General features: G+C 41.7%; 4 protein-coding genes across 9 annotated transcripts; 1 reads left to right on the top strand and 3 right to left on the bottom strand.

Moving 5' to 3' along the window:
* Positions 1-1,155: 1,155 nt before the first annotated feature.
* ciroz (ciliated left-right organizer protein containing ZP-N domains) lies at positions 1,156-7,965 on the bottom strand. Its single transcript, XM_030056506.1, has 11 exons — positions 7,214-7,965; positions 7,043-7,125; positions 6,860-6,961; positions 6,659-6,783; positions 6,418-6,561; positions 6,224-6,262; positions 5,938-6,075; positions 5,756-5,840; positions 5,430-5,626; positions 5,096-5,213; positions 1,156-1,229 (listed from the first exon to the last, which is right to left on the bottom strand). The coding sequence occupies exons 1-11, from the start codon at positions 7,249-7,251 to the stop codon at positions 1,156-1,158; spliced, it is 1,143 nt and encodes a 380-aa protein (XP_029912366.1). The 5' UTR covers positions 7,252-7,965.
* Positions 7,966-7,999: 34 nt separating this feature from the next.
* Positions 8,000-14,587, top strand: tardbpa (TAR DNA binding protein a). Of its 6 annotated transcripts, none has more exons than XR_003928442.1 (7): positions 8,005-8,776; positions 9,964-10,127; positions 10,889-11,029; positions 11,841-12,026; positions 12,118-12,238; positions 13,019-13,165; positions 13,931-14,587. XR_003928442.1 is itself a non-coding variant. In XM_030055343.1 (6 exons), the coding sequence occupies exons 1-6, from the start codon at positions 8,536-8,538 to the stop codon at positions 13,111-13,113; spliced, it is 948 nt and encodes a 315-aa protein (XP_029911203.1). In that variant the 5' UTR covers positions 8,004-8,535; the 3' UTR covers positions 13,114-13,858. The 6 variants fall into 6 exon arrangements, 3 of the variants coding, with proteins under 3 accessions (XP_029911202.1, XP_029911201.1, XP_029911203.1); XR_003928444.1 differs by having other exon boundaries at positions 8,006-8,776; positions 11,856-12,026; positions 12,118-12,202; XR_003928443.1 differs by having other exon boundaries at positions 8,006-8,776; positions 12,118-12,202.
* An 885-nt stretch (positions 14,588-15,472) lies between these two features.
* On the bottom strand, positions 15,473-16,115 carry sst6.2 (somatostatin 6.2). Its single transcript, XM_030056504.1, has 2 exons — positions 16,008-16,115; positions 15,473-15,661 (listed from the first exon to the last, which is right to left on the bottom strand). Exons 1-2 carry the CDS (start codon positions 16,113-16,115, stop codon positions 15,473-15,475), a joined length of 297 nt encoding a protein of 98 aa, XP_029912364.1.
* Positions 16,116-18,394: 2,279 nt separating this feature from the next.
* On the bottom strand, positions 18,395-26,946 carry pgd (phosphogluconate dehydrogenase). The gene is made up of 13 exons (XM_030055452.1): positions 26,808-26,946; positions 25,749-25,824; positions 25,461-25,640; positions 25,249-25,314; positions 25,034-25,152; positions 24,749-24,818; positions 24,510-24,644; positions 24,195-24,384; positions 22,736-22,866; positions 21,270-21,403; positions 20,370-20,469; positions 19,332-19,454; positions 18,395-19,009 (listed from the first exon to the last, which is right to left on the bottom strand). The coding sequence occupies exons 1-13, from the start codon at positions 26,813-26,815 to the stop codon at positions 18,890-18,892; spliced, it is 1,452 nt and encodes a 483-aa protein (XP_029911312.1). The 5' UTR covers positions 26,816-26,946; the 3' UTR covers positions 18,395-18,889.
* Between the last annotated feature and the right edge of the window lie 15 nt (positions 26,947-26,961).

Below are 26,961 nucleotides of genomic sequence, written 5' to 3'. Positions count from 1 at the left end.
TGGGAACAATTACGGGCATACGCAAGTTTGGCGAAGGTCCGTAGCAACCAGCCGCATCTGTTTTTATTTACCTTTTGCACTCGTGCTGGATAATGTCATGAGCACATCTGCTACTGTGCAACGTAACCGTGGTTACATGCGTGGTTGACCCATGATTCTGTAATTACCCACCGAGCGAGATGAAGAGGCCCAGCAAACCACTCAAAGCCCCACATACCCCTTCCTCCCCGCGCAGCCTCCTCCTCCTCCTCCTCTTCCTCCTCCTCCCTGCGTCTCTCCAGTGCTTTGCAAATCCCGTCTCACTCTCCAAAACATGTGAGGCCCCGGTGCCGAGAGCTGGCAGCTGAAGTGCAGGGAACCCTGAAGTGGTATTTAACGACCCAAAATTGTGTGTCATAGTAATTTTGACTTCATGTTGATGTCATTAAATGGCCTTAACAAATGTTAGGTAATGGCGCTCCATTTATACCATCCATGTAGGATCAACTATGGTTGTTCTCAAATTAATGGTCAGGAGATAGGAACATCTAGTTTCCTGATCTGATCTGATTGGATGCTTATGGTTTGTGGTCATACAGCACAGGCAATAGCTCCACTCTCCAGTGCTTTCACGTGGTCTTGTTTTTAGACCACTTTGGGGAGGCCTGACAACACTTTATCTGGGCATAAACTGCAAATATTTTGTGTTTGACGCTTCATGGTGGTTTATGGGAAGATCTTCCGCAGGCCCACGGAGATAAGCTCAGTGGGATTTAAACGAGAGAGCAGCAGATCTGTGGCCTACAAAGGAGCGTAAATGCCCCCCCTGTGCTGTCTTAGGAGAATGTTCCTGGTTACAAAACATGACGACACCCAAGTACAGCCGGGCATGTAAACAGGCCTGGATTAGTCGCAGGTGGCAAATTCAGTTGCATGGCCGAGCGGAGAAAGATGGCTCCAGGTTTTTCTTGAAAGTGTGCCCAGTGTTAGTCGACAAAACCAAACCTGTACGTTTACACCCTTTTCTAGCATCTTGTGTTGGTTTAAAATTGTGGAAATTCACATGACGAAGCTTCTTCACACAGCAAACTGAAAGCAGCCAATCACGGCTGGACTTGTTTATAATAATGATGAGTGATTATGAGCAATAACAGTGAAGACCATATATGGATCACTTCACAGGAGCAGCGGGTGGGGGTTGGGTGCCACCATGCTTAGCATCTCCCAGATGTGCAAACCATATGCTCCGACTGAAATTAAAACAAAAAAGAAACAGTGAAACATGAAAGGGATTTTTAACTTTGTAAAGACAGTTAACAGTCGATACAGACAGAGTAATGGCCGACAGAGGCCACATGAAAGAAGGAGGGATGTTGGTGTACTTTTTGCACCACTTATTCCATTTCCTGCTCATAAGTTCACTGAGCAGATGGAGACCAAAGGCGCAAGGAAGTTTAGATTTTCTGCCCCACAGCCCATTGTATATGATGCATTTAATTGCGTAACACTGCACTGTTATCATTTACAGAGTCTTTGGTGCATATCAAAAGGTCAAAATAACAACGGTAAAAAAGAGTGGTATTTCTTATTTCTTATCATAAGTGATTGTAGTCAGTAGAGTTTGGTTCACCAGTATGATGATGTATTAATTCACAGTAGTAACAGACAAATGACAAACCAATGACAAAACTGCAAACAATAACTGCCAAACTGAAGTGAATTACACTCTCTGCATCACTGATAAGTGATTATCCTGTTAACAAACAGCTTGGTTATCAGTTCAAACTAAATGCGAATGAGATTGAAAATAATTCTACTGTAAAAATTATTTAAAACTGGTTAATTTGGAAAAGTGTACAACCATTTAATTATTCCAGAAGGCAGCTGTCCCAGGTTGAGCTCATGGATGTAGATGCACAGAAAACACAACCAACAGTGCCCTCTCTTGGTCAAAAAATATACAGCAACTGTGCTCCATGATACTGAACTGTGGAATCACGTTTCATATTCACCAAACTGATTTGTTTTCTTTAAAAAAAAAAAAAAAAAAAGGTGCTTTTGAAGCTGGTTTCAATTTGCTGAAAAGTGCAATTTCACCCCAACAAACTTATTGCAAATATGAGATTCACTTTGGGATAAGATGTCCAGTGTTGTTCAGAAGCAATCCTTTATTATGAGTTTCAATAACACAGGGCTTTTCAGGGAGTTGGCATCAGCCATAGCAACTGCTGGTCTTCACTACATCAGTCTGTTGTGCAGGTTGGATAGAGACATGTTTATTAAACGCCTGGCTTGTATGTGTCTGGATATTGTCAACCCTCAGGCAGTAGCTGGCAGAGGTCTGGCTGTATTTCTGCTTGTGTAATCAACCTTCACAGCAGTTGACTGACCATCGCATCACCTTTCATGACTGAGAACAGACACAGCACGTGGCACGGATGAGATCTTAAAGAAGAAGTGAATCAAAACATCGACCCTTTAAAAGCTAGTATTGTCACATCACTGAAACAGCATTTGAGGTCTAGTTTGGCTTCAGAACCACCTTGTCCATAAACAGACAGTGAGAAAGTAACTGCACTTCATCCCTGCTGATTTTCATTCGATGCTTTTGTACATGCCATGCATGGTGTTGCTCAGTGTGGCAAAGTGAGGGCTTCACTGGATTCTGTATGATCTGTTTTTCATGATCTGTTATGGATACTTACAGTCTCAGTTGACAAAAGGCACAAGGACCATGGTTTCTTAAGATCTCAAAGTGGGTTCTTTGATTCTCACGTTGATACTTTGTGAAAAGCTATTTGAAATGTGCCAGTTTGCATACTTTGCATTAGAAAAATACCTCATTGCACAAATTGATTTGTCAAATGTCTCCTCCTCAGATTCCAACTTGAAGCCGTAGTGTTTGCTGTTCTTCTTGAAATTTCTACCGGTTGTGTTGAATTTTTAGCATCTATTTGTGTAGGTGTAATTATTTTGACTAAAGATGCTGCTGTTGGCTTGGCTGCAGCTGATAACCCAGGGGGCTCTACCTGTGCTGAACCTCTAACAGCAATTGCATCTTGAAAATCTAAAGTATCAGTTGTGTTAGTAGCCTTGGTGGTGTCGCTGACAAACTCTGTTGACAGATTTCCTGTTTGACTTCTTGACATCTGATCAGTGTGGAGGTTAAGACGGCTGGTTGCCGTCTTTGCAAATGGCGTATCAGTGGTGAAAAACTCTGTGTTTGCCTCTTCCAGTGGAGTTGTTTCATTTGGTTTCATTGCAGTGAAGGTGGAGGCATGTGCTGATGGGTCAGAATAGTCAGGTTTTGGGGCGGGTGGGAGGAGAAGGCCCAAGGTGGAGGCACCAGGAGGAGACGTGATGTATGCCACAGGAGGCCTGGCTACTGCTGAGGTATGATTACACAATACAAAGGAACAAAGATGAAACAAATGAGGATTCAAAGGCTGTATTCATCATGATGTTCAGTTTCAATTTTATGCAAATTTCCAGTTAGAACGAGTCAAGTCAGTACTTCTATTTTGCTTTGCAAATATTCTCTAATCATTACATTAACTATAGTGAGAAAACCATTCTCACTCCAGCCTTCCTTCATATAGTTATAACCCTAGTTGCACCATATATATATATATGTTATATATGAACTATCAGTTACTGTAGCTTCCCTGCAGTAACTCTGTAACCTGTAAACTCCCATGGTAATATTCCACCAATTTATCCTGCTAGTCAAGTCATAGATTGTTAAAAAATATATATATGGCAATGTACTACAATCGTTTGGCAACAAAGCAAAGCGGCACACTCAAACTCCTTTATTTAGGTTCGTTTCTCCAACATTTTGGGAAAAGGCTTCTTCAAGGTTACTTCAAGGTCGAAACAGACCTAAATAAAGGAGTTTGAGTGTGCGGCTTTGCATTGTTTCCAAACAACTGTGTCTGCCCCATGGCCTGCACCACCTGTTAAGGTGGGCCTCCTCAGCCTTTTCCTTTTAGTGTACTATAATCCAAACCTGTCTACTATACATTATCAATATTGCTCTCTTTCATAATGCCATTACTACACCTACTACTACTAAAAATAATAATAAACTTTATAATAAACTTTTACATAACTGCACAAAATTATGAATAAACGAGTAAAGAATGGTAATTAATGGACAGGTAATCATGAAGTAAAGATTCAGTACTCAGTAACCACACAGTATGATGCAGCACTCTAGCAGACATAAACTTGGTAAGTAAATAGACAGGTGATGATTCAGTGCTAATTATAACACCATATGGTGCACCACTTAACTGGATGAGAGACAAAAATAGAAACTAACAGGTGGGTAATAATGAAGTAATGATTTGTTACTGGTCACATGCTGTATAGTGAGTTATTGAATTATTGAAGCGATCAAAAGCTATGCATTCAGTACAGGACCACTGTAAGAATTCACAGATTCCCATGCACAATTACATATTAGTTAATTTACATAATATAATATAGTCATTTCTCAATTAACCAATCATTAGCGACTCTACAAATTTTGATAAGGAGTTACCCAAGAACTGCCTGTTAATAAATGGTTTATTAACAGTTACTTCCTCATTGTTCCTCATTCACTCCCTAGTAACTACTCAAAATGTCGCGAACCTTATTATAAAGTATTACCAAAAAGGGTAATAGTAACTAAATATTAATTCAATAATAGCATTAGTCCCCAGTGAATTGAGGAATAAATTACACCTCGAGTAGAGATGAGTAACGTAAGTAGTAACAAAAGGTTGACACTTGAATTGAACAGCAGCATAGGATTTAAGAATGATGTTGCTTAAAATGGAGCTGGTAAAACAAGCTTTACTGAATAAAAACTGATGCTGGTCAAGTCACTGCTAATAAAAATGGACAACTTTTTAGGAGCAAACAAAAGTAGCCATTACTGAATGTTAAATAATACTATAAAATAAAGTATTATTTCATTATTACGAAAGACAAAGTATGTTAAGTCGTGACTGGCGCAAAACTGGATTACACACTGCTGTAAAAGCCTGTAAATGGCTAGTGGTCAGAACGACTTGTAATAATTAATCACCAATTAAGATTTAACACGCTCATCAGCCAACACACTTACCTGCGCATGGCAGTGTGTTCTCCATGGTCCATTGCATTTTGTGATGTGTCTCTTTGAAGGTGAGCACAACATCGACCCTGTAGAACGGCTGCCAAAGTTGTGTACTGTCTGCACAGGTCTGCAAAATGATCTCAGGTTATAATTTTTCCAGACTGTAATGAATCCTTACGAGAAAAGACACACCAGGTACAATTTCATCTCAACAAATGCAGCAGCAACTGCAATACACAAAATTTCCCATGTAGTGGTTTAGCTGTGGTTTGGAAATATGAGCTTTCTGGATTTATCACTCATCATCTGTATCATTATAACAATTTAAGAGAGCAGCACCGACCTTGGCCTGGAGGATTTCGCCTGTAGGAATAATCAGCTGCACAAATTCACTTGTCTCTTGCACAGTGAATTTATCCGTCTGGTTCACTGACACACTACTGACTGTCAGAGTCTCAGTGTGGTAGCTGCCTCGCTTTGTCAAACCCATGTGTCGTTTGAAAATGTGCAGCACTGTCTCCCCTGTTGTGGGCATGATCACTGAAAAGAGAAATAAAATGTGTTGCTGAGACCGGCGTGGTAAAGCTACAACTCATGCTGCTGCACAATGGCAAGGAAAAGCGTTTAAAAGCGTAACTTTCAAAACTGGATCATTTTTTTGCCACCCACCATTTGGACATGTAGCTTCCATACTATATGCATATTGGCCACTGACCAGCTTCAGAGCTAAGAATTCCCCTGCATTTTCCATCACCTATTAACCAAAAAATGACAAAGCAATGGTAATTCAAAGTGGACTGCAGTTGTAATGTTGGCCACTAGGCAGCAGGATGCTTCCTCAGGTTTCTTACTTCCACAGGACTCAGGATCTCCCTCCTCCTCCCTTGGACTGTTATATCAGGTCCTTTGATGTCAACATTCACCTGGATCAGACTGGCATCCTCCAGAGCTACAATAAGGTTACCTCGCAGAGACAGAGACCAGTCCAACTGTGATGCAAACACACAAACTCAATCAGAAAGACAGACATCTGTCTCTCACCCAGACACATCCATCAACATGTGTGCATATTTATAATGCAGGAGTACTGTCACTAATTTAAGTATAATTCAACAAAGGATACATGTCAGTGATTACCTGTTTATCCCAGTTGTCGCGAGGAAGCTGCCTGGTCACCTGTGGACATGTAAAGGCCATAAAGGTTATCTTTATCGTGCAATACAAAGCTTATCATGGTAATCATAAGCAATCTGAAATTCTTGATTGAGATATAAAAATGCCAAATTAAATAGGCAAGTGAAAAGTTAATCTACATGCAACCAAGGGTTTACCTGGATATACTCTGGGTCACACTGAATGTGCTCTCTGTTGGGAAACACAGAAACCACTGGACATTTCATCATCAAACGGTCTGCTCTGCCTCCAAAACGGCTTATCCTCTTCACCAAATTCAGCATAAGGACATTGTAGCCATCCTAAACAGTCGACCCACAATCGTCACAATCAGGTTCAGCTTAAATGGGTATTTCAGAGTTTATGGTTAAGGATTCCATATGCCAAAGTGGGGCATACCTGTTGCTGGACAAAACACCCGGTGTAACTGACCCTAAAAATATAGTTCTTATCAAGGTCTTTGTGTAGTGAGAATCCACAGCCAGACAGGTGGAGGTTTAAATGATCCAAGGACTCGAGGTTGACTGCGAAAACAAGAGGGGATTATGGCGTAATGTTTTATTTCTTATCATAAACTCTCATTTTGTCAAGAACAATTACCTCGGATCTGCAAGGCCCCTGAAAGCCAGTCCCTAAAGCCATCAATCCTCACACGGTGGATCCACACCTCCATGTACTCTGAGAAACATGCCACGTCGCCATCTGAAAATACAGAAAATATTTTCTCGAATACAGCGTAAAAGCAAAACTGGCTATTGCAGTTATGGAGCAATGGAGGATTACCTGGTACTTTTGCTGATGGAGTGTCTATTGAGTCTTTTTTCTGTATGCAAGTCACAGTCCCCATGATAAAACCCTGCAAAATACTGTAGAAAAGATGGTCAAATTGAATTTATACTACAAGGACATAGTGACAAGTTTCACTGACCTGCACAGCAGCATTATTTTACTCACAAAGTTATCAGTAGGATGTCAAATCTTGAATGACTCATGGTAGTTCCACTGAAGAAAATGACAATGGACAGTCTGAGGCTAGCCAATTTATAGGTAAGTAGACTGATGTCACATGACTGGGCAGGTTAGTAAACAAACAAACAAATAAAACCCAGCTGTGTTTGCATGGCTATGTGAAGAGCAAATGAAGAAAAGAAGAAAAAAAATAACAGGTGGAGATCAAAGTGAAAAAGAAGCATTGAAGCAATTGAATTTATATTTTGAAAAGCTTTCCTCCATTAAACAATTTGTGATGGTGTTGTTCTCACATGACTTGAATATTTTTTTGCAGATTCAACTTATAGTTTGTGAGTGAATGGGTCTGGTAGTCAATTTGGACAACAATTCACTGTATTCAACAACGTGACTGTAAACATCACAACAGTAATCTGTTTTACACATCACCCAGGACAACACATTATTTAATAAATTATTTTCTTGTGTTTATTTCTCAATGCGCACTTTTTGTTTGGGTTGTCAAGGTGAATCACTACGACAGGGGTACATGCTGATTTTCTGATTATGGTTTCTACATTTGTGAATCGCGACATTAATCTCTTGGCTTTTTAATATTTTTTTAAACACGTACTTAATCCACTGTCGGTGATTCGAGACAATACAATACACAAATGTCCGCTAAATGTATTTATTATGATTTTTCGCCTCCCTTCACAAATTAACAGTATGCTCGCCCGAGTCGATGATGTCATCCCTACAAGATGAGCGGCCATTTTGTTAGCTAGCTTGAAGCTAGGAGGGTTAGCCGGCGCGTACAGCTGAAAATACTGCATTTTGATCTAAAGTTGGAGGTACGTTTCACCGTGTATACAGTCGGTTTTTGTTGTATTTAACGTAAGCGTTTCGACCATACTTCATACGTGCGAAGAGGAGCTGTGCATTTGTAGAGGAAAAAAAAGAGAAACGCACACTCGCCCAACGTTATCCATTCATTTTCAAGCGTGACTGTGTCTGCTAGCTCGCTAGCTAGCCAAAGTGTCTAGGCGCGGTGAAGTCAGCGGTGGAGGAAACACTCCGCGTTCATGGCCGCTAGCTATCAAATTCTTGAAAGAGTCGTGCAGTGACCGCCAGGCTTTTGTCGAGACTTTCTGTCATTTTGTGCACGTTTTGTTTCAGCGCGCTTGCATTATAATTAGCATAACAGCTAGCCGCCGTTAGCTAAAACTTGACGGGCGATTGCGTTCGGCTCAGTGCGCGTGCATCACTCCAGCTCTCTCAGACGCAGCACGCGGACGGACGGTGAACTGGCGCTGGGTTCCGACACCATGTCCGAGTTGTACATTCGGGTGGCCGAGGATGAAAACGAAGAGCCGATGGAGATCCCCTCGGAGGACGACGGCACCGTGCTGCTGTCCACAGTCGCTGCCCAGTTCCCGGGGGCGTGCGGCCTACGGTACCGGAACCCAGAGTCTCAGTGCATGCGGGGCGTCCGGCTCGTGGAGGGGGTCCTGCACGCACCCGAGAGCGACTGGGGGAACCTGGTGTACGTCGTCAACTACCCCAAAGGTGAGATTGTAATTTTTATTTGTATTTTTTTTAAACAAGAATGAATGACTTGTCCAGTTAACACAGTAGCTAGGACAAAATGTCACACCGCGATATTTATACCAAATAACTCCGCAGCGTTACGATATATGATATGACTGTAAGTTCACACCAAGGTTGTTGTAGTTAATTAAAACTAAACTAAAACTAGATGTGATTAAAAAACATATTAGTCAGCTGCAATAAAAATAAGAACTATACTTTAGAAAGAAAAAGTAACTGGAACAATGTTGTGCACTCACAAAACTAACTAAATTAAAATAAAAAATATATATATACAGAGAATGTCTTTTGTTTTAGTCTTTGTCAGTTTGGTTAAATTTGTTTGCACAACAAGCATGAGGAGGAGTTGGTGCATTTATATGGAGACAGGAATGTCTACATGACGGGGAGCCAGCTGCCTTCACTAAGTGTTGTGTTAGTATTGTAATACCTATCCTGAATTTCTTAAATCTTGCTCCTGACAAACACAAGCCCCCATATTTTAATACCAAATATGATAATAAAAAAAAAACTAAAATGAATACAGAAACTAATAAAAAACAAAGCTAAAACTATAAATAAACCAAAGGAAATTAAGTAAAATTGAATTTAATCGAAAGCAAACGTTAAAAGCAAAATAAAAACTAATGAAGAATACAAAACTATAATAACTCTGGTTTACACTATTTAAACTGAAAAAGTATCAGTGAAAGCTGCCTTCTTCCAAGAACAGTGTAATAATACCAAATGGATGTAGAAAACGCCAGATCTGCTTCAACAGAATGCACCAGCAATATTTTAAGACTAACAATAGAGAAAATTAAGCATTCTTCCAAAAACAGCATAATAATACCAAGTGGATGCAGAAAATGCAGTTACTACACAAAAACATTTAATCACAGCAGACCAATCACTGGCTTAGGCTAACCCTAAATGTGATAGCGTGCATATTGCTGCCTTTTGAGATATTAATATCACTCATGCCCATATCTTGGTAACGATATCTCCTTCAGCCCTAAGGGTAGCTAGCAGTTGTCTCGACTGTCTCCTGTCGCCCGCATGGCGCTCAGTGTGTCAGTGTGTGACCCTTGGCCTCATTTCAAGTCGAGTGCTGTGCACCCTCGACGGGCTCTCTCACTTATGCAAGATGTGTCCGTTTATTACAGACAATAAAAGGAAGATGGAGGAAATGGATGCTGCCTCAGCTGTAAAGATCAAAAGGGGATTTCAGAAGACATCAGATCTCATTGTCCTTGGGCTGCCGTGGAAAACATCAGAACAGGACCTGAAAGATTATTTCAGTACCTTTGGGGAAGTCATCATGGTACAGGTACTGACATGATCTGACTCTTAAAATGCAGTTCTAGTTAACTATTCTCGTGATATTTGATAGTTAGCCCAGTCAACTTCATAGTGACATCTGATCTGACCAAAGGCTTTGAAATTTACTAACAATTTTTAGCAGTTGAGGGCAATTTGACCCTAGTAATTTAAATCTCCAGAAATGGCAATAATACAAATTGTTGCCCAAGTTAATGTGTCACCTACTTCATGTTACTTGTTGACTACCTCAATAGCCCTTTAAATAAAACATAATCTCCCCCACTCAGCCCACCTTATACATCAAAGTTCATGTGGGAATCATGTTTTTCTCTCCCAAATGTCACATTAACTGTCAATGGGTCTTGCATTTCTACAGTCTATGATTTTGTTATATTAGGGCCCTAAAACACAGAAGTTTTTTGACGATTTTAAATGGCATGTTATAGTTCCTCAGCTTCATCCAAAACAAGTAAAAGTAATGTGTGTAAAATGTTTATGTCTTTCATGTTTTATACAGCTGGGGTCAAATAGACCCCCAAAGAAGCACCAATGTGTGACAGATGTGGACCTTGCAAACATTGTCATGTTCATTTTATTTTTGCCCAGTTGTCCCCACTAAATTAGGAAAAGTCATGAAATATGATGTCAAAAAAACAATGTTTATCATGTATTTAGAGACGTGAAACATTGAATAAGGTCAAAATTAGTGTTAAGTAAACAATATTTAAGAATTATGAGGTGCTCACCCATGTTTTACATTCTTTCCAGGTGAAGAGAGATGCAAAAACTGGCAACTCCAAAGGGTTTGGGTTTGTCCGGTTCACTGACTATGAGACCCAAACCAAAGTGATTTCTCAGAGACACATGATTGATGGAAGATGGTGTGATTGCAAACTTCCCAATTCAAAGGTATTTTTAACTTTTTTTGTTGTTGTTGTTGTTTAAAGGCTTGCCTATTGCTGTGACCTCATGTTGCAATTTAGTCACGATACTATGAGTATTAGTTGAATATGTTCTGCAGAGTATGTTTGGGTTGTAAGTGCACTGTGGCAACCTTAAATTTGTCCATAGCTGCCAAAGTGTCCTTGAGCAGTGCACTGAACCCCTACATGCTCATGCACTCAGACCCCGCTGATGAAATAATGTTTGTACGGGTGTCTCAGTGTAATAGTGTCCTTTTAAATATATCAACAACACAAGTGATATGGAAGTTTAGTAAAAAAAAAAAAAAAAATTGCCTGTATGTGTTCTCGAGCTCTATATAATTGTTTATGCTGCCACTCGGATTCACCAGAAGCTCCGCTGTAAAGCACCGATGGTCCGTTTTTTGCCTCAGGTCATGTGTGTAATTTGTTCATATTTTTTAGTTATCACTATGTTTCTGAGAGTTGTTTTGTGACTTCAGTACTTACAAATGGGGAGGCGAAAAACAGAACATCTGTGTTCTACAGCGGAGCTGGAGGTGTGGGTGTTTGTATTCTTGTAACTTTATCATAAATATGCATGCTGAGAAATTATGTTGTCACTGTAGCAATTAGCGAAGGTGAAAACCTTTTGTTATAGTTTTCCCATCTTTATAATAGTATTTATAGTGATGTGATCTTAAAGTGTTTTAGTAGGCTTTGGGAAGTAAATTCTGAATTACTTGAAATAAAATCCTGATTTATTTTGCTTGTTTTGTTTATTTAACAACTTATTGATTAAACACATCATTGTATAGTATTCCCTGTTTCAGGCAGGTCCTGATGAGCCCATGCGCAGTCGTAAAATCTTTGTTGGCCGCTGTACAGAAGACATGACCACTGACGAGCTGAGGCAGTTCTTCATGCAGTACGGCGAGGTCACTGATGTCTTCATCCCCAAACCCTTCCGAGCGTTTGCCTTTGTCACATTTGCTGATGACCAGGTAAGATTTTCTTTAAAAATCAGACTCTGAATGCCATTCAAGAGCTTCATGATGGCTGTGGTGATAATCTCTTCTTCACTTCTTTGTTCAGGTCGCTCAAGCCCTGTGTGGAGAGGACCTAATCATCAAGGGTGTCAGCGTGCACATCTCCAATGCCGAGCCTAAACACAATAATAGTAGGCAAATGATGGATCGAGGGCGGTTTGGGGCTGGTGGGTTCGGTCAAGCATATGGCAATAGTCGTGGTGGGTTGGGGAGCAGTAGTGGGGTTAACTTTGGGGCTCTTGGTCTTAACCCAGCAATGATGGCTGCTGCCCAGGCAGCACTACAAAGCAGTTGGGGCATGATGGGCATGCTGGCTAACCAGCAGGGTCAGACCACCACAGCAGGCACAGCCACAACAACCCGAGACCAGACCTATAGCTCTACCAGCACCAGTTACAGCAGCCCCAGCTCAGCTAGTCTTGGTTGGGCTGCAGGCACTAATTCTGCCTCCAGCACTGGCTTCAGCACTGGCTTTGGCACCTCTATGGAGTCTAAGTCTTCTAGTTGGGGAATGTAGAGAGCTTTGGGTTGAACTTTTTTGTTGCTGTTAGGCTAATCTGGTAAGTATACCTAGGGGTGGGAAACTCTAGTCATATCTCATGTCCCTGTTATTTAAAAATATATTGCCTTTCATTTTGTTAAAGAGAAAATTTATACTTATATGTGATTAATTATGTAGCCAAGTATTGAATGGGTGAAGTGTTTAGTTTGTTAGTGGAAACCTCCACACTACCTTTTTTGTTTTTGAGAAAATGTTACTTTGAGATATGACTGTGCATGCAAGGTATATGTTTCTGAAACATGCACGAGTATCTCAAGAGCCCCCCTCAGCCACTTGTGAAATGGGCTTGATATAGTTAAATATGTGTATGCAGCTGATTGTATCCTCTTTTGTTTGTTTGGTTTGACGTTTTATGGAAACGCCTTCATGAAAATCTCTTCTACAGTTCACCAACTCTTTTCCAATTTCCCGGGAGGAAGCGCCTCATGGGCAGCATTGTTCGACAGATCTCAGTATCAATTCCCTTCTTCCCATGTGTAAATGCTTTGCCATCAAAGAACACAGCTTCACTCTGCATATACTGTGTTAGACGGTGGGTGTTGTCTTTTTCCTCTCCGCTTTTCATGGATATAGAAATTTTGTCTGCTCTTATCGCTTTTGAGATCGATGAGTGGGATTGATGTTGGACAGAGTGAGAGACTGAGAGTGAGCGAACGGGAGAGAGCAAAATGAAAGAAAGCAAGTGTGAAAAGGACTGTTTGTGCGAATTTCTTAAAGAGCCAAATGCCTGCGAGAGTTGAGAAGAACCTGTGGCTTTGTGCGAGTGTGAGAGGAAGAAGCAAGTACGAGTGTGTTCCTAATGACCATCACAAGGACATTTATTGCGCCTCGAGATCCCTAAGGTCTCTCCTTTTCACTAATTATTTTCTATCAAGCTTAAATCTTTAAAAAAAAAAAAAAAAAAGTGAAATGTTTAATGCTATGAGTATTTGTACCCTCTCGTAGCTTTTTTCTTGCTGTCTGATTTGATGTGAATGCCGTGTATGGTGTGTGCTTTATTTTCTTCTTGTTACCACCCTTTTCTGTGTGAAAATGTGACATGGTGCCGGTGAAGTTTGTGTGGGAAAAACATTGGGGGAGCTTGGAAGTGTGAGCGGTTGAAGTGGCGATGAGTGTTTGACAAGTCCCCATTTGAAAGTTTGTTTGAAGTGGTTATGAATGCATTTTCTATGTTTTGTGAAATCAAAGGGAAGACTCAAATAAAACTGAATTTGACTAGGTATTATACCTTCTTGACAGTGACTTATTTTTGACTTTACATTAATTGAATTGCCAACACTTTAATTCGCATGTATAGGGACCTTGGACACGGCCTGCCCAGGTTTTCGTCTGAATCCAGATTGGAGTCATTTTTGGAGAAGCTGAAGACCGAAGTGTGGTGCATTGTTGGGTGGGCCAGCACAAGCCAACAATGGATATGCTGCACCAATGCCTTAATCCTGAAAAGGATCCTCACCTCCTTCACCTCACTAGCAAGATTCCTTGGACCGCCCCATATCGAAATTTAGAGGGGACCATACTCAATTGGGCTGAGGTATTTTTTTATACCTCCAAACGAACAAAAGTCACATGTAGGACCAAAGTCTCTCCTGCAGTTTGGCAGTGATCATGCTTTTCTGTCTGTACTGCCAAACTTCTTTAAGATGACACCTGGCGTTAGTCTTTTTGTCTTAACAGCTACTGATAACTGTCATTATTACTGGTAGAATTTAAGTTCCACCTTTTCTTAGTAGGTTTCCTTTTCATGTGGTCAGTATGTACAATTTCAGTCAGGTAGGCAGTGATTTTTATTTTATTTAAACCTTGATTGTAAAGTGGTTGGAATGTAAAAGTCAATATTGCAGGGACTTTTGAAATTGTTGATTGAACATGCCGGCAGGAAATCACACTTTGTGTACTGAATTTTAATTATTTTTAGTCCTACAGAGTGTAAAATAAAGGTTTGAATTTTTAATCACCTGTGGTTCTCTCACTGTAGATAAGCTGTAGTTTGATAGCACTGTACTTTGCTTGGCCCAGAGTTGGGTTATCCTGTGATCTATCAACTTGAGTGGCTTTTGCAGTCTTTCTGGAGGTTTTTCATTCCCTCCTTGGTGCAAAGAGTAGACGACAGTGTGTCCTGCAATACGTCTAATGGAGCTGTTTGTTTAGCAGGTGTAGTTTCCTATTCAGCCTTTTGGTTGTGCTGATGTGCTACTTTTAAGTAGCTATAAATTAATGCATATATGGGTACATCTGATTATTGCCACTGAAATTGATTTTAATGTGTTTCAAATTAGGTGAAGAAATTTTGCTTTTCTGTGCGAATGCTGACTCACTGTTGAACTCCTAGAGGATGGTCGGTGTAGTTTACACGAAAATCCTCTGTCAAAATATAGGACTAAAATACAGTTTGGGATACTCAGTCAAAGACAAAAACAAAGCAGTCCAAGAATGTTTTTTTTTATCCATTTTCAAAGTCTGCATTTCTGCTGGATGCGATCAGCCAGAGCTTGTAACCTGCTTGAGCTGTTAGAACAAAAGCGTTTGTGATCCCAGAGCACAGATGTGAGATTAGTGCTCAGAACTGCCAGTGTAAGTGGCTGCTTTGTTAAATGAGCTGGATATGTGAGCATTTAGATCTTTACTGATCTTTATGGCAAAAAATAAGTTATACATCACTTGGGATAACAATGGGCATATACAATTTATACAAATTAATGCATTAATGAGGGTAACAACCATATAATTTCCATACAGTCATATCACAAATAACCCTCCAGTAATTGTAATTTTTCAGCCTGTGGTGGTTAACATGGGAATGAAAACTGTGAACTGGTAATGCTTTACTCTCCCACTGCTAGCAGACTGAGAAGGTCTTCCAGAAGAAGCTCTTACAGGGCGATCTGCTGCGGGAGGGGATGTGCTTCCTGAGGGACCTCTCCTCCATCTGCAGGTGGAGGTGCTTCCCTGGATCCACGTCTCCAAACGGCGGCAGTTTCATGCCTGAAAAAATCTGCTGCAAGTTCCTCTGCTCCTCTGCAAACTCCTAAAGGAGGAGAAGTCCACACTTACGTATGATGTTGTATATCCCTAAACTTCAAGCCGTAATGATACGGCTTGGCAGTGAGGACAGAGACTAACACACACTTTGGGCTTGCATAGCTCAGTGGGTCACACATGGCATGAAAACAGCTGAGACTACAGCTTTGACCCCACTGGGATCACCCATGCTGAATGTGCATGCACTTGTGATGGGCAACTGTTGAGTGTTTTGGATAAAAGCAACAAATTTCAAACATTGTGTCTCGTGAGCAAAGATATGGTATTCATTCTCAGAGCAGCCTCTAATTTTCAGTTATTTTTGTAATTCAAGTGGCATAACTTCAACTCACCTGACTGCGCTGTAGTCCCAGGTTGTCATCTATAGGCAAAGCAATTATATTTCCTCTTGCAGCACATAGCATGAACGCCACTTGGGCCAGACTCAATAGTATTCTCATGATCGGGGTGCTCTAGCTGCTGGAGATCTGAATTTAACCACCACTGCCTGATTTATAGGCCCTCACACAAGAGGTTGACGCAGCAGACAGCAGAGGTAATTAGCCAAATTAGGCCATTTTCCATGTAGCCACCCACACAAATTTTGTCATGTCCATATGTATTGTCATTTGGTAATCACAGTCAGGATAAGATAGATATCCCTTACAGTATTCAAGGAGGTTTTTGAACCAGGCTTGTCATCCAGTTTGGTAATTTTCTTTTGAATTGCCAAAACAGAAGGCTAACACTGTGCCTGTTACAAAATAAAAGAAAAAGTCTCATTATGTGTATATTCAGGTCATATCCAGAACTTTGCCTAGCAGAAATTACCACTTGACTGCACGCAAAGCGAGTAATTTCCTTTTTTTCTCTTTCCTTTCAATGGAGCAACTTCACTTTAGCAAACTTGAGTTAGAAGCCTCCACTAAGTGGTACTTTAAACTTCTTTATGTTATGCAACAAATACAAAATTAACCACATAATTCAGTTGCTGATGTACCCTCAAAGACACTGGGTTGAGTGAAATTGTCCTTACTACAAACGTGTGCTGCAACTGCAAAAGAAAGAATACAGGAAGCATTTTTTTTTCAGCCCAGATGGAAACAAGCTGCCTGTGTCCCCCAGTTTTCCTCCTCCATTATGCATTAATGCACGTGGCTTCAAATGTACTGTGTGGTGTCCTGTTACTGCCTGTTCACCTGCTGCCTGGGCATGATTCAGTGAATTCATCACCCACCCGCCCTGCCATCAGTGAGGCAGTAATAGCCTCTTGTGCTCTAATGCAACCTCTGTTTGATATTAGCCCTACTTAATAATGCCAGACCCTAACTGTGGAGGCTGTTCTCTCCCATGGATTAATTAGGCACTAGAGGAAAATAACCAGAGCCAGAACTTTTGAACCAGTAGGATGAGTACAAATACATAGTAAATTAGCATTAAGTGGGTAGACGGTCTCTGGTGACTGTGGCTGTGGTGATCTCAGCCTTGACAGTGGAGCAGGTAATTGAAGTATCCAGGGAGTGGACAAAATAACAGAAACGCCTGAACATTCGGTATCTGATGATTAAAGCCACCCTTTGACTCTGTAGTTTTGTGGTGGAGTTTGCCTCTGTTTGGCAAATGTTTTCATGATTTTCCAGACTGTCCTCCTGGCCACGTTAAGTAATTTTAGACTCTTGTGAAGGATGTTGATGGAGGTACTACCTCCTAATTACCCCATGTTGCTTTGACAAATCTTTTGAAGGCTGGCACGTGCTGCTGATTCACATTCAACTTCATGTCCGATCTGTGTTGTGGCTTTTGTTTCTGGGATTTAGTGAGTTCATTAGCCGTTTTGCACATAGAGGACAGAGGTGCTGCTCGGCTCTGACAGATGGCTCATATGACAGATGCTCTTTGGTGGGACAAGAAAAAAACTCTAAATGTCTTAGAGATATTCCTGTATTTATGTGGGCACATTCACAAAAAAAAGCTCCTTGTTTGTTCTGCTGTGCACCTTCAGGACTCAAAGCTCAAATGGGCTGTTTAAAGCTTCAGTGACTCCATATGGTGTCCCACAGAAGCTGAATAGAGGCACTAAAAGCAACAGTCTCCTAAAACAATGACCTGGCGGAGACCAAAGCTGTGGGAGCAGCAGGTGCGCTGAGGTGAGGCTTTGTTTATGGTCCAGCTGCAGGTGTAACACACTCCCGTCACCCTCAGTAGCATGGTGTGAAGGCTACACCGTCATTACCTTTATTTCAGGAGCCAGACAATACTGCTGTCCACTGAGGATTTAGAGTAAAAGCAGATCATGCAATTCTTATCTGCTGCTTTTGTATCACAGAAATGGCACAGGGATAGTCAGCATAGCCAAATTTGTTTTTCATTTCATTTTAATCAAGTACAGTTTTCTCACTTTGTATCAAGGTGCATGCGCAAGTATGTGAGGGCCTCTGCTGGACATTGAAAGTACAAAATATGCAAGTGTGCTGTGTGTTTCACCATAAATTTATCTAATTTGGTTCATGAACTCGTGTTGCTAATGTAACTGAGTAAAGCGAATGGGACAGTTTATTTTTGTCCAGGGATGCCTCTTGTATTTACGGTTTATATTTAACACAACTTATGTCACTCCCTGCTAAGTTTAACCTGCGCTACACACACACACACACACACACACACACACACACACACACACACGCATCCAAATCCTGTTTACAGCGCCTGGCTGGAGAGTAAGGACCACACAAGCTTATTATAAAGGGATTGAAATCTTTATTTAGCCTAATACAGTACAATGCAACCGTTCACCTTAATCCAGCGTTAACACCGTGAACCCTGGGGCCAAGCTGACTGGCTGACAGCAGTCTAATAGTCAGCACAGGCTCCGCCCCCAGGTGGAGTAAACATTTGTTGCTCCCCCTCTTGTGTTGTGGTTGAGAAGTTTCTACATAAAAAAAAAAAAAAAAAAACACACTCTAACTTAAAGGGGAGGGGGTTTAAAACAAAAGTTTACTATGGTTCCATTTCACGATTAATAACAGAGTAACAACACTTGGTGACTGTTAGTAGGATAGAAGTTTGGTTAAGGGTGTTGGGTCTTAAATATTCAGGCTTGGTTATGGAGAAGGAATGTTTGACATTTCCTCTTTCGCATGGAACATCCCCTAGTTCATGGTTTTCTTTCTTGTGTGTGTGTGTGTGTGTGTGTGTGTGTGTGTGTGTGAGTGTGTGTGTGATGTGGAGGTGCTCCTTAGGCGTTATAGGATGAAGACGAGACGTTGCCACCGTGGCCCGTCCAGTTGGTGTGGATGAAGTGGCCTGGGTTTGACAGCAGTTCATATGTGTGGGCACCAAAGTAATCTCTCTGGGCCTGTGGAGACAGAAATAACATGAAAATCCACTGTCATCCTCATGGAAAGAGGGGACATGTGCCAATTATACCAATACAATTGATTTATAACATTCACACTGTACAGTTCCTGTGTTTACAAACTTGTTTAGCTGCTTCAAGATGTACAGCAGCACACACTGTTAAACATGAGGGATTTAAAGCAACAGGATCCAAACACATGAACATGACAGCTAACGACCCCAAACTACACGTGACATTGTTTAATCTCCTACACTTTGCCATATGTTCAGTGCGTGCATGCGTGTGTGTGTGTGTGTGTGTGTGTGTGTGTGTGTCTTACCTGGAGGAGGTTAGCTGGAAGCATTTGGTGTCTGTAACCATCGTAGAAGGACAGAGCTGTGGTGAAGCAGGGCATGGGGATGCCGTGCTGGATGCCCACGTTGACTGCCCTGCGCCACGACTCCTACAGCAAAGAGCGAGCAAACGGACACGTGATCAGATGCATACCACATGACATTATCTGCGAGAACAAAACGTCAGGAAGTTGTTTCAGTAAAAGAAAAATATAAATAGTCTCAGAAGAGAAGGTTGATAGGTGTTAAAAACAAACAAAAAAAACTGGAATTACTGCCTTGCGGTTGAACGCTTGCATGAAACAGTCAAGTTGTAGTTTACGTCCACATTGTCCAGACTCATGTAATACTTGTAGTGAATGCATTGAAGGAATTAAAATGCATAAAGTGTATTTTTTTTTGGCAAAATGGAAGTTATTGCTACATTGGCATGTATGATTACAGTGAATTTCCAGTAAGAAACAGGAGCACAAAAGACTCATAGTGAGCTTCGTCACACGGTGCAACATTAGTCACCTGAAGTTCAATATCAGCAGAGGAAGTGAGGTGAAAATGTTGAGTCATGGTGCTGAATAATGGCCAGAAAAGTGTTTTGTGACAGTGAAGATGACCTTTAGGATATAAAATGTCATGACTTCATGTTATCCTATTTGATATTTGTGTGAAACATTGCCATAATTAGTGTATGAATTGTTTAGTCATGGCCAAAGGTGTGTTTTCCGAGGTCACAGTGACCTTGACGTTTGACCTCTGACCAAAACCTAATCAGATCATCCTTGAGTCTTGAGGTGTTCCTGGGATATTGTGCTCACGAAAATGATGTGCTGATGGGCAGACACCCCAAAAACATCCTCTGGCCACGGCTGTCACCAGGCATAAAAAAACAAAAACAAGAACACCACAGCAACACCCCCAAAAGGTCACCGGTACTGTGGCTTCATTTTATTAATTTCTAAAAGAGGAAACAACTGGTTTTGTGTGTCTTTGTTAACATGACCACATCACCACTTCCTCCTTGCTCCTACCTGGCAGTCCTGCACGGCGTTACTGAAGAAAGAGTCCAGCAGCAAACTCTGCAGCTCAGTGTCTCTGTCAAACGCCTCCTTGATCTTGCCCAGGAAGACACTGAGGAGGGGAAAGCACAGCATTAGCCAATCAGAAAATACAGGAACCTTTGTTCACATCTTGCTCAAAATAACCGGTCCTATCATTAGGTGACATGTACAAAAAAAAAAAAAAAGATCTCATATTCATTCAATTTAACCTTTTAGAATGTAGCCAGACTTCCATTAAAACAATCATACTGCTATTTGACATGCCTGTTTGCTGTAGCTTGGCCACACACTGCAGGCATTCATCGTGGAGTGTTATATTTGCTTTAGGTTTATGCAATATCTCCACCCGGTTGCGTACAGACGGCCAGTCTCAGAATGAGAATTTCCCCATTCCTCTCTCTGTCTGATTTTCCAGGAAACATGATCTTTTCTATTATGCACCTTTCTCTTTCCAGAATTGCAACAGCAAAAGAGAAGCAAATACTTCCTTTCATGGTCTACACAGTGGATCTTTTCTTGGAGCCTCATTTTAAGGAAGAGGTAGGCGTACTACTCCTTATGTGTTTTAATGTTTTTTTCTTTGACTTATTAAAAAATACAGTCAGATGTGCATAAAATAAGTAGTAGCATTAGCATTTTTTAAAACTAAAGCTCTAAAAACAGTGAGTATTGTGGGGAGATCACGTTGTAATCACAGCAATACAACGCTGCTCCTGGCACTCATTACTAAAATCTTTTGCTTCTCAGAGATGCATGACCACAGTTTTCACCATCAGTGTGAAAGAGCTGCGTTGTGTTGACAGAAGGTTGCACAAGGCGGCAGCAGGACGAAATGTGCTCTGATATGACGACACGCGAGGTTCACTGTACCTTCGGATGATGCAGCCGCCTCTCCACATCAAGGCGATGGCACCGTAGTTGAGGGCCCAACCGAACTCTTTAGCTGCCTGTCGGAGGAGCATGAAACCCTGGGCGTAGGAGATGATCTTAGAGGCGTACAGGGCCTGGAGAAAACACAAAATGGTTCAAAATGATACAAAATAATTTGAAAACTGTCTCATCAAAAAATTATTCTACATTCATAATGGGTGGCCTTGGGACAAGCACCTATAACTAGCTGTTGGCTGCCATCTTGCTTATGAAATGTTTGTGGTCATAGTTTCAATCTAATCTAAGAGCATATGAACATCACTACACTTTACCCTATTGGATATTTTGAAATCAGAGTTCAAAACACACAAATGATAAAACAGAAAGTCTGCCATCCCTGCACCAATTTAGTGTATCATCTCATCTTGTCACAATAACCAAATTTTCAGTACTGTGTAAGTATCACTGCAGAAGATTAAAATACTCAATACTCAGTTTGGAAATATTCAGTATTTTAGCCAAATGTGTTCTGCTGGCTGAAATTCAGCATCACATTATTAGGACATGTTCACATAATCTGGAATAATCAGACAAAATAGGACGTGGACAGACAGAGCCACAGTTAACGCAAAATTAAGAGTCAAACAGCTGAAAACATCCAGCAGCTATAAGTGCTCCACCAGGGCTGTGACAATATGCATTTTTTCTTACTGTGGTGAAACAGCAACATATACTACATCAATATCATATCGATATTGTACTAGATATCATCTCGTTTTTTTTGGGCACTGTAATATCACGATATGACGTTGAATAAGCAATTCCATGGACTAAACTTGCCTTGAGGCTCCAAGTATGGTGTATGCCATCAGACACACACTGAATTGCAAACTAAACAAAGACTATAGAGATCCAATGTAAAATAAACATTTATTTTTACGCAAAGTATTGTTCATTACAAAAGCCTCAGTAGCTTGCTATAGCTTGAAACAAACATCTTGAATAAGAAATTTGGTTCCTACAGGCGTAAGTGTTGTCTTTAAGTTAGAGAGGAGAAGCGTGCACATCCATTAAACCTCTGCACACTGTGCAAGTAGCCCCCAATAATGGCAAAGACAATGTTTCGATCTCAGAGAGATCTTCGACTCGTTGTTCTGTGTCACTGTTGCCTCATGATGATCTCCCTGTGATCAAAACGTCGTCTTTGCCATTGACTAACTGGCAGCTATTTATACAGTGCATGGATGTCTCCCTTTTTCCTCAGTAAGTGTTGACTTTTCCTGCTTTTTAACGACTGCATTTCAGTAAAGGGATGCATTTTTATGGACTTAGACTGTCCTAGCTGTTCTATTAATTGCTCTGCTACAATAATCAATATGAGTATTTGGTCAAAGTTATTATGATATTTGATTTTGTCCATATCGCTCAGCTCTGCCGTACCACATATGTAGTGACGCGTGTCCTACCTTTCTGATGTCCTCCAGGAAGGAGGCTTTGTCACCACTAAACTTGACCCCCTGTGGCCCTGAAAGGCTGCGGCTGGCCTCCACTCTCTCATCCTTCAGAGAGGACAAGCATCTGGCAAAGACAGCCTCCCCTGAGACAGAGAGAGGGGTGTGTGGGGGGGCAAAGAGGGATGACGAGGTTAGCTAAGTGAGTACATCACATGTTGTAGGAGCTGTATACAACAGCTGTGAGCTGCCCAAACAGGAGAAAAGACAAAACTGAGCAAACGGTGATGTAACGTGGACTAAAATTTGTCTGAATAAATGATTTAATATGCTATCGTTTAGGGTGCCGGAAGCCAGTCCCATGCCTTGCCCACTGTATATTACTTACATGGTAGCCAGCTCAGTGCCATGCCACAACTGACACCATGCCAAGATAAATACTAGCAAAGGTTCTGCATGACTCAGCAGTAGTAATGTTACTGTAAAAGCAGGGCTTACCACATTAATAAAAGTAGAATTACCTTGCCACTGCAAAAAAGATAAGACACCAAAAACAGCAGGGTAAGCATGACTTGCAACAGTGCTACAGCTAGATGATGCAACCGTGAGAGGGCGGGGAAACGGAAAGGAGGGGGAAAAGCCAAACAGTGAATCCTATCCTGGTGTGGAATGTCATCCCCATAGTGAGCAGGAATCCACACTCTAATACTGTACCGGCCTGTCTGTCTGCTCCCCATTCCAGGACACACAGACAGGCACAGCTCTCACACAATGGGGTCTTTTGTACCGTCTCTATCTGATGACAGTGGCTCTCCGGCACTGAATAACAAGGCCGGCACAAAGAACCATCAAATATCAAAATCTGAACAACTGTGGCAGCAATTCAGGATGTGTGATGGGCAAATTGGCTGCAACATTTCTGCTGCAAACTATCTCATGTTGTGAAATGCATACCGCCAATATCATCACTGCGCACTCCGGGAAGCTGTCTGTGTAGAGACGTGTGCTCTCCTGAGTGTTGAGATGAAGGCAGCTTTGCCCTGGATTAATCTCACTACCTGACCTCCAGCTTGCCCGTGGCCATTTATGAAACAAACCGTCATACAGTCACAGCAAAGGCCAAAGCCACGGAGAGGAGTATCACAAATCCTCCTTATGTCACTTCAGATGAGCAGGCCACTAGCAAAGCCTTCAATCTGCTTAGGAGCAGCCAGACATCGATCACGTTCCCTAGAAGAGGTTCACTGGCCAAGCCGAGTGTCAGCTAACAAACAAGGCTAAACATTAGCCCCACAACTCTGACCAAGAGGCCTGCACGTGAATTAGTGTGTTGACATCATGTCTAACTCTTTGCAGTTGTGAGGTAACACCTTTTGCCAAGTCACTATGACAAATGGAGTTTACTGAAAGCAGACAAGAACTGGAGAAAAAAAGAAATCAGATACTTCCTTGTCTGAAAATTACTTCCTCTTACCAATCAAAGTGACAGGTGTGCCATACTCAAGGGCTGAGATGGCAGTCCACTTCCCTGTGCCCTTCTGACCAGCGCTGTCTCTGATCTTTGGCAGCAGATGTGTGCCGTCAGAGTCTCTGTATTTAAGGATGTTGGCTGTGATCTCAATCAGGAAGGAGTCCAGCTCTGTCTTGTTCCAGTTGTTGAACGCCTGTGGGGTTCGACCGCAGTGTGATGAAATAAGGTCAGACAAGTTATTTCATCATGACCATCATGACATGAAAACTGGTGGTGAGAATGGATGCAGGGCTGATTCTGTCCCTATCACAGGCTCACCTGTGCCATCTCATCGTGGTCCATACCCAGAACATCCTTCATCAGGTGGTAGGCCTCACAGATCAGCTGCATGTCTCCGTACTCGATACCATTATGGACCATCTTCACAAAGTGACCTGCACCCTCGTCTCCTACCTGTCGAAGAATGCAAGCATATGAACAATATAATCATTATAAAACTTACAGCACATCAACCAATCAATACGGTAGGCACAACACTCACAGAGTTCTCCACTCACCCAGTCACAACATGGCTCTCCTGTTCCGACCTTGGCAGAAATGCTCTGGAAGATGTCTTTAATGTGTGGCCTAGAAACAGCACAAGTGTTCACTGTGACGCTCTTATGGAAAGCAAGCAATGTGGCTTTGTTAGGAATTTACAATAATGATCAAATGTCCGGTGCATTGTTAAAATCAGAGTACACTTGTGTTTGGATGTGTATAAATATGCCTCGTGGCCTGCATTCAACATTAAACTGTCAATTTCAGGATTTTTAATTTTCACAAAGAGCTGTGTGGCTCACCATGCCTCTTTATGTCCCCCTGGCATCAGTGAGGGTCCATAACGGGCCCCCTCCTCTCCACCGCTGACTCCACTGCCCACAAACAGCAACTTCTTCTCCTTCAGACTTTTGCACCGCCGCTACACATACACACACACACAAATATAGACAATAAGAATACCTCTGCTAGGAAATAACAACTAGTTTTTGCCAAGCAGTAGTTCTCATTGACTTACTGTTGTGTCTCTGTATTCAGAGTTGCCACCGTCGATGATGATATCCCCGGGCTCGAGAAGAGGAACCTGAGGAAGAATGAATGGAGAACAAGGCGGTCAAAATCAAAGCATCACATTAAAAGAACTGAATATCAAAGCAGCGCTCTTTGTCTCAGCTGATGGTCCGGTGGTTGCAACACAGTTCAGCTCATGAGAAACAACAGGCCGCTGACCAGCTTGTCGATGAAGTCGTCCACAGCCTGACCGGCCTTAACCAGCAGCACAATCCTCCTGGGCTTCTTCAGCTTGGCCACCATGTCCTCCAGAGACTCCGCCCCGATCACCTTGGTTCCCTTGGCTTCATTCTGCAGGAAATCGTGCACCTTGGACACGGTGCGGTTGAAAGCACAGACCTGTCGGACGGAGAACATGGAGCAAGTTCAGACCGCTTGTCGAAGCAGAACAGACACACCAAACTCATTAAGCGCCATACATACAGACGGTATAACTCATGATCTTACCACAAAGCCATGGTCGTTCATGTTCAGGATGAGGTTTTGGCCCATGACAGCCAAACCAATCAGTGCAATGTCTGCTCTGTGGAGGGAGGCATAATCGAATTAATGATGGGCTGCTGCAGGGGCGTCTGGGCTAAATAACAAGCAACCACAAACTCTCCTCACAAACATACTGCAGAGTAAAGATGGGGGGAAAAAAATCTGTGTGGCAATAATATATTCATACACAAACGCCAGGTATCAATATTGTGTCTCCAAGAATCAATGCAAGTTTTTATGACAGAGTTGGTCAGCCTGTCTGCTTGACAATCCCATTTAACTTAACTGAGATGAACAGAATGAAAACTTTCTCTTATAAGATAAAACAGGTGCTGACTAAGTTTTCCTTTGGAGATATAATCTGCAGTTAATGTCAATATATCGCAATACATGGTATCGCAATACTCAGCATATTGCAAAATGTTTAAAAATCACAATAAGGCCATATAGTGACATAATTATTGTGATAATATCGTATCATGGGGCCCCTGGTGATTCCCACACACAGTTGATTGTGTTTCTAACTTTTTTTTTTTTTTTTTAAACACCTTATAAGATATAAATTTGAAACCAAAGATTTAATTGTGGTTTTCTATTTTTTTTAACTACAAGGAAATGAATGCACACACTTTAAAATTGCAAAGACAAAATAAATAAATAAGTAAAATAAAAAATAATAATATTGCTTGTAACGGTTAATGTCCGCCGGCGTTACCCAGAGTTCAGAGCGACTCTCCAGCAGGGACTAGAGAGGTTGTTCATCCCGTTCAACTTCCATTAGATTTAAATTTTAACTGTCATGTCACACACGTTGCTAATGAAACACTGCAGTGCCTGGCTAGCTACAAAAAAGCTGGTCAGCTCTCTTTAAGACGACCGGGCTGCTAAAAAGTAAAAAATCACGAGGTGCGGAGGAAAGTGGCGCACCACAACAGCCAGAGAGGAGTGTGGCGGCGTAATATCAGCCACATTTGGGAGAAAAGGAGATCTAAACATGAAACGAAAACGCCAGCGGGAACTTACTCAGCCATGGTGCTCGGTGTGTAAAGTCTCCGTCTTCAAATGACAGTGGAAGTCACACACCGAGGGACTTTTCTTCAGATTTTCTCGCTACTTCCTCGTTGGGCTCGCTTGACAGGAGCTGCGAGCGGAGCGTCACCTAACCGTCACACACCAT

The sequence above is a fragment of the Myripristis murdjan genome, chromosome 7, assembly GCF_902150065.1.
Source record: "Myripristis murdjan chromosome 7, fMyrMur1.1, whole genome shotgun sequence".
Taxonomy (NCBI): Eukaryota; Metazoa; Chordata; class Actinopteri; order Holocentriformes; family Holocentridae; genus Myripristis; species Myripristis murdjan.
Note: the sequence above shows the minus strand (reverse complement) of the source record. Positions and strands in the feature narration are given on the sequence as shown.

Coding starts and splice junctions, on each gene's coding strand:
- ciroz (XM_030056506.1), bottom strand. CDS start 7,251: ATGAGTCATTCAAGATTTGACATCCTACTGATAACTTT. Junction 6,962..7,042: donor TCCATCAGCAAAAGTACCAG/GTAATCCTCCAT, acceptor CTGTATTTTCAG/ATGGCGACGTGGCATGTTTC. Junction 6,784..6,859: donor AGGGGCCTTGCAGATCCGAG/GTAATTGTTCTT, acceptor TTGTTTTCGCAG/TCAACCTCGAGTCCTTGGAT.
- tardbpa (XM_030055341.1), top strand. CDS start 8,536: ATGTCCGAGTTGTACATTCGGGTGGCCGAGGATGAAAACGAAGAGCCG. Junction 10,128..10,888: donor GGGAAGTCATCATGGTACAG/GTACTGACATGA, acceptor CATTCTTTCCAG/GTGAAGAGAGATGCAAAAAC. Junction 11,030..11,840: donor GCAAACTTCCCAATTCAAAG/GTATTTTTAACT, acceptor ATCATTGTATAG/TATTCCCTGTTTCAGGCAGG.
- sst6.2 (XM_030056504.1), bottom strand. CDS start 16,115: ATGAGAATACTATTGAGTCTGGCCCAAGTGGCGTTCATGCTATGTGCT. Junction 15,662..16,007: donor TGGGACTACAGCGCAGTCAG/GTGAGTTGAAGT, acceptor CTCCTCCTTTAG/GAGTTTGCAGAGGAGCAGAG.
- pgd (XM_030055452.1), bottom strand. Junction 25,153..25,248: donor CTGAATACAGAGACACAACA/GTAAGTCAATGA, acceptor GTGTATGTGTAG/CGGCGGTGCAAAAGTCTGAA. Junction 22,867..24,194: donor CACACCTGTCACTTTGATTG/GTAAGAGGAAGT, acceptor TCTCTGTCTCAG/GGGAGGCTGTCTTTGCCAGA.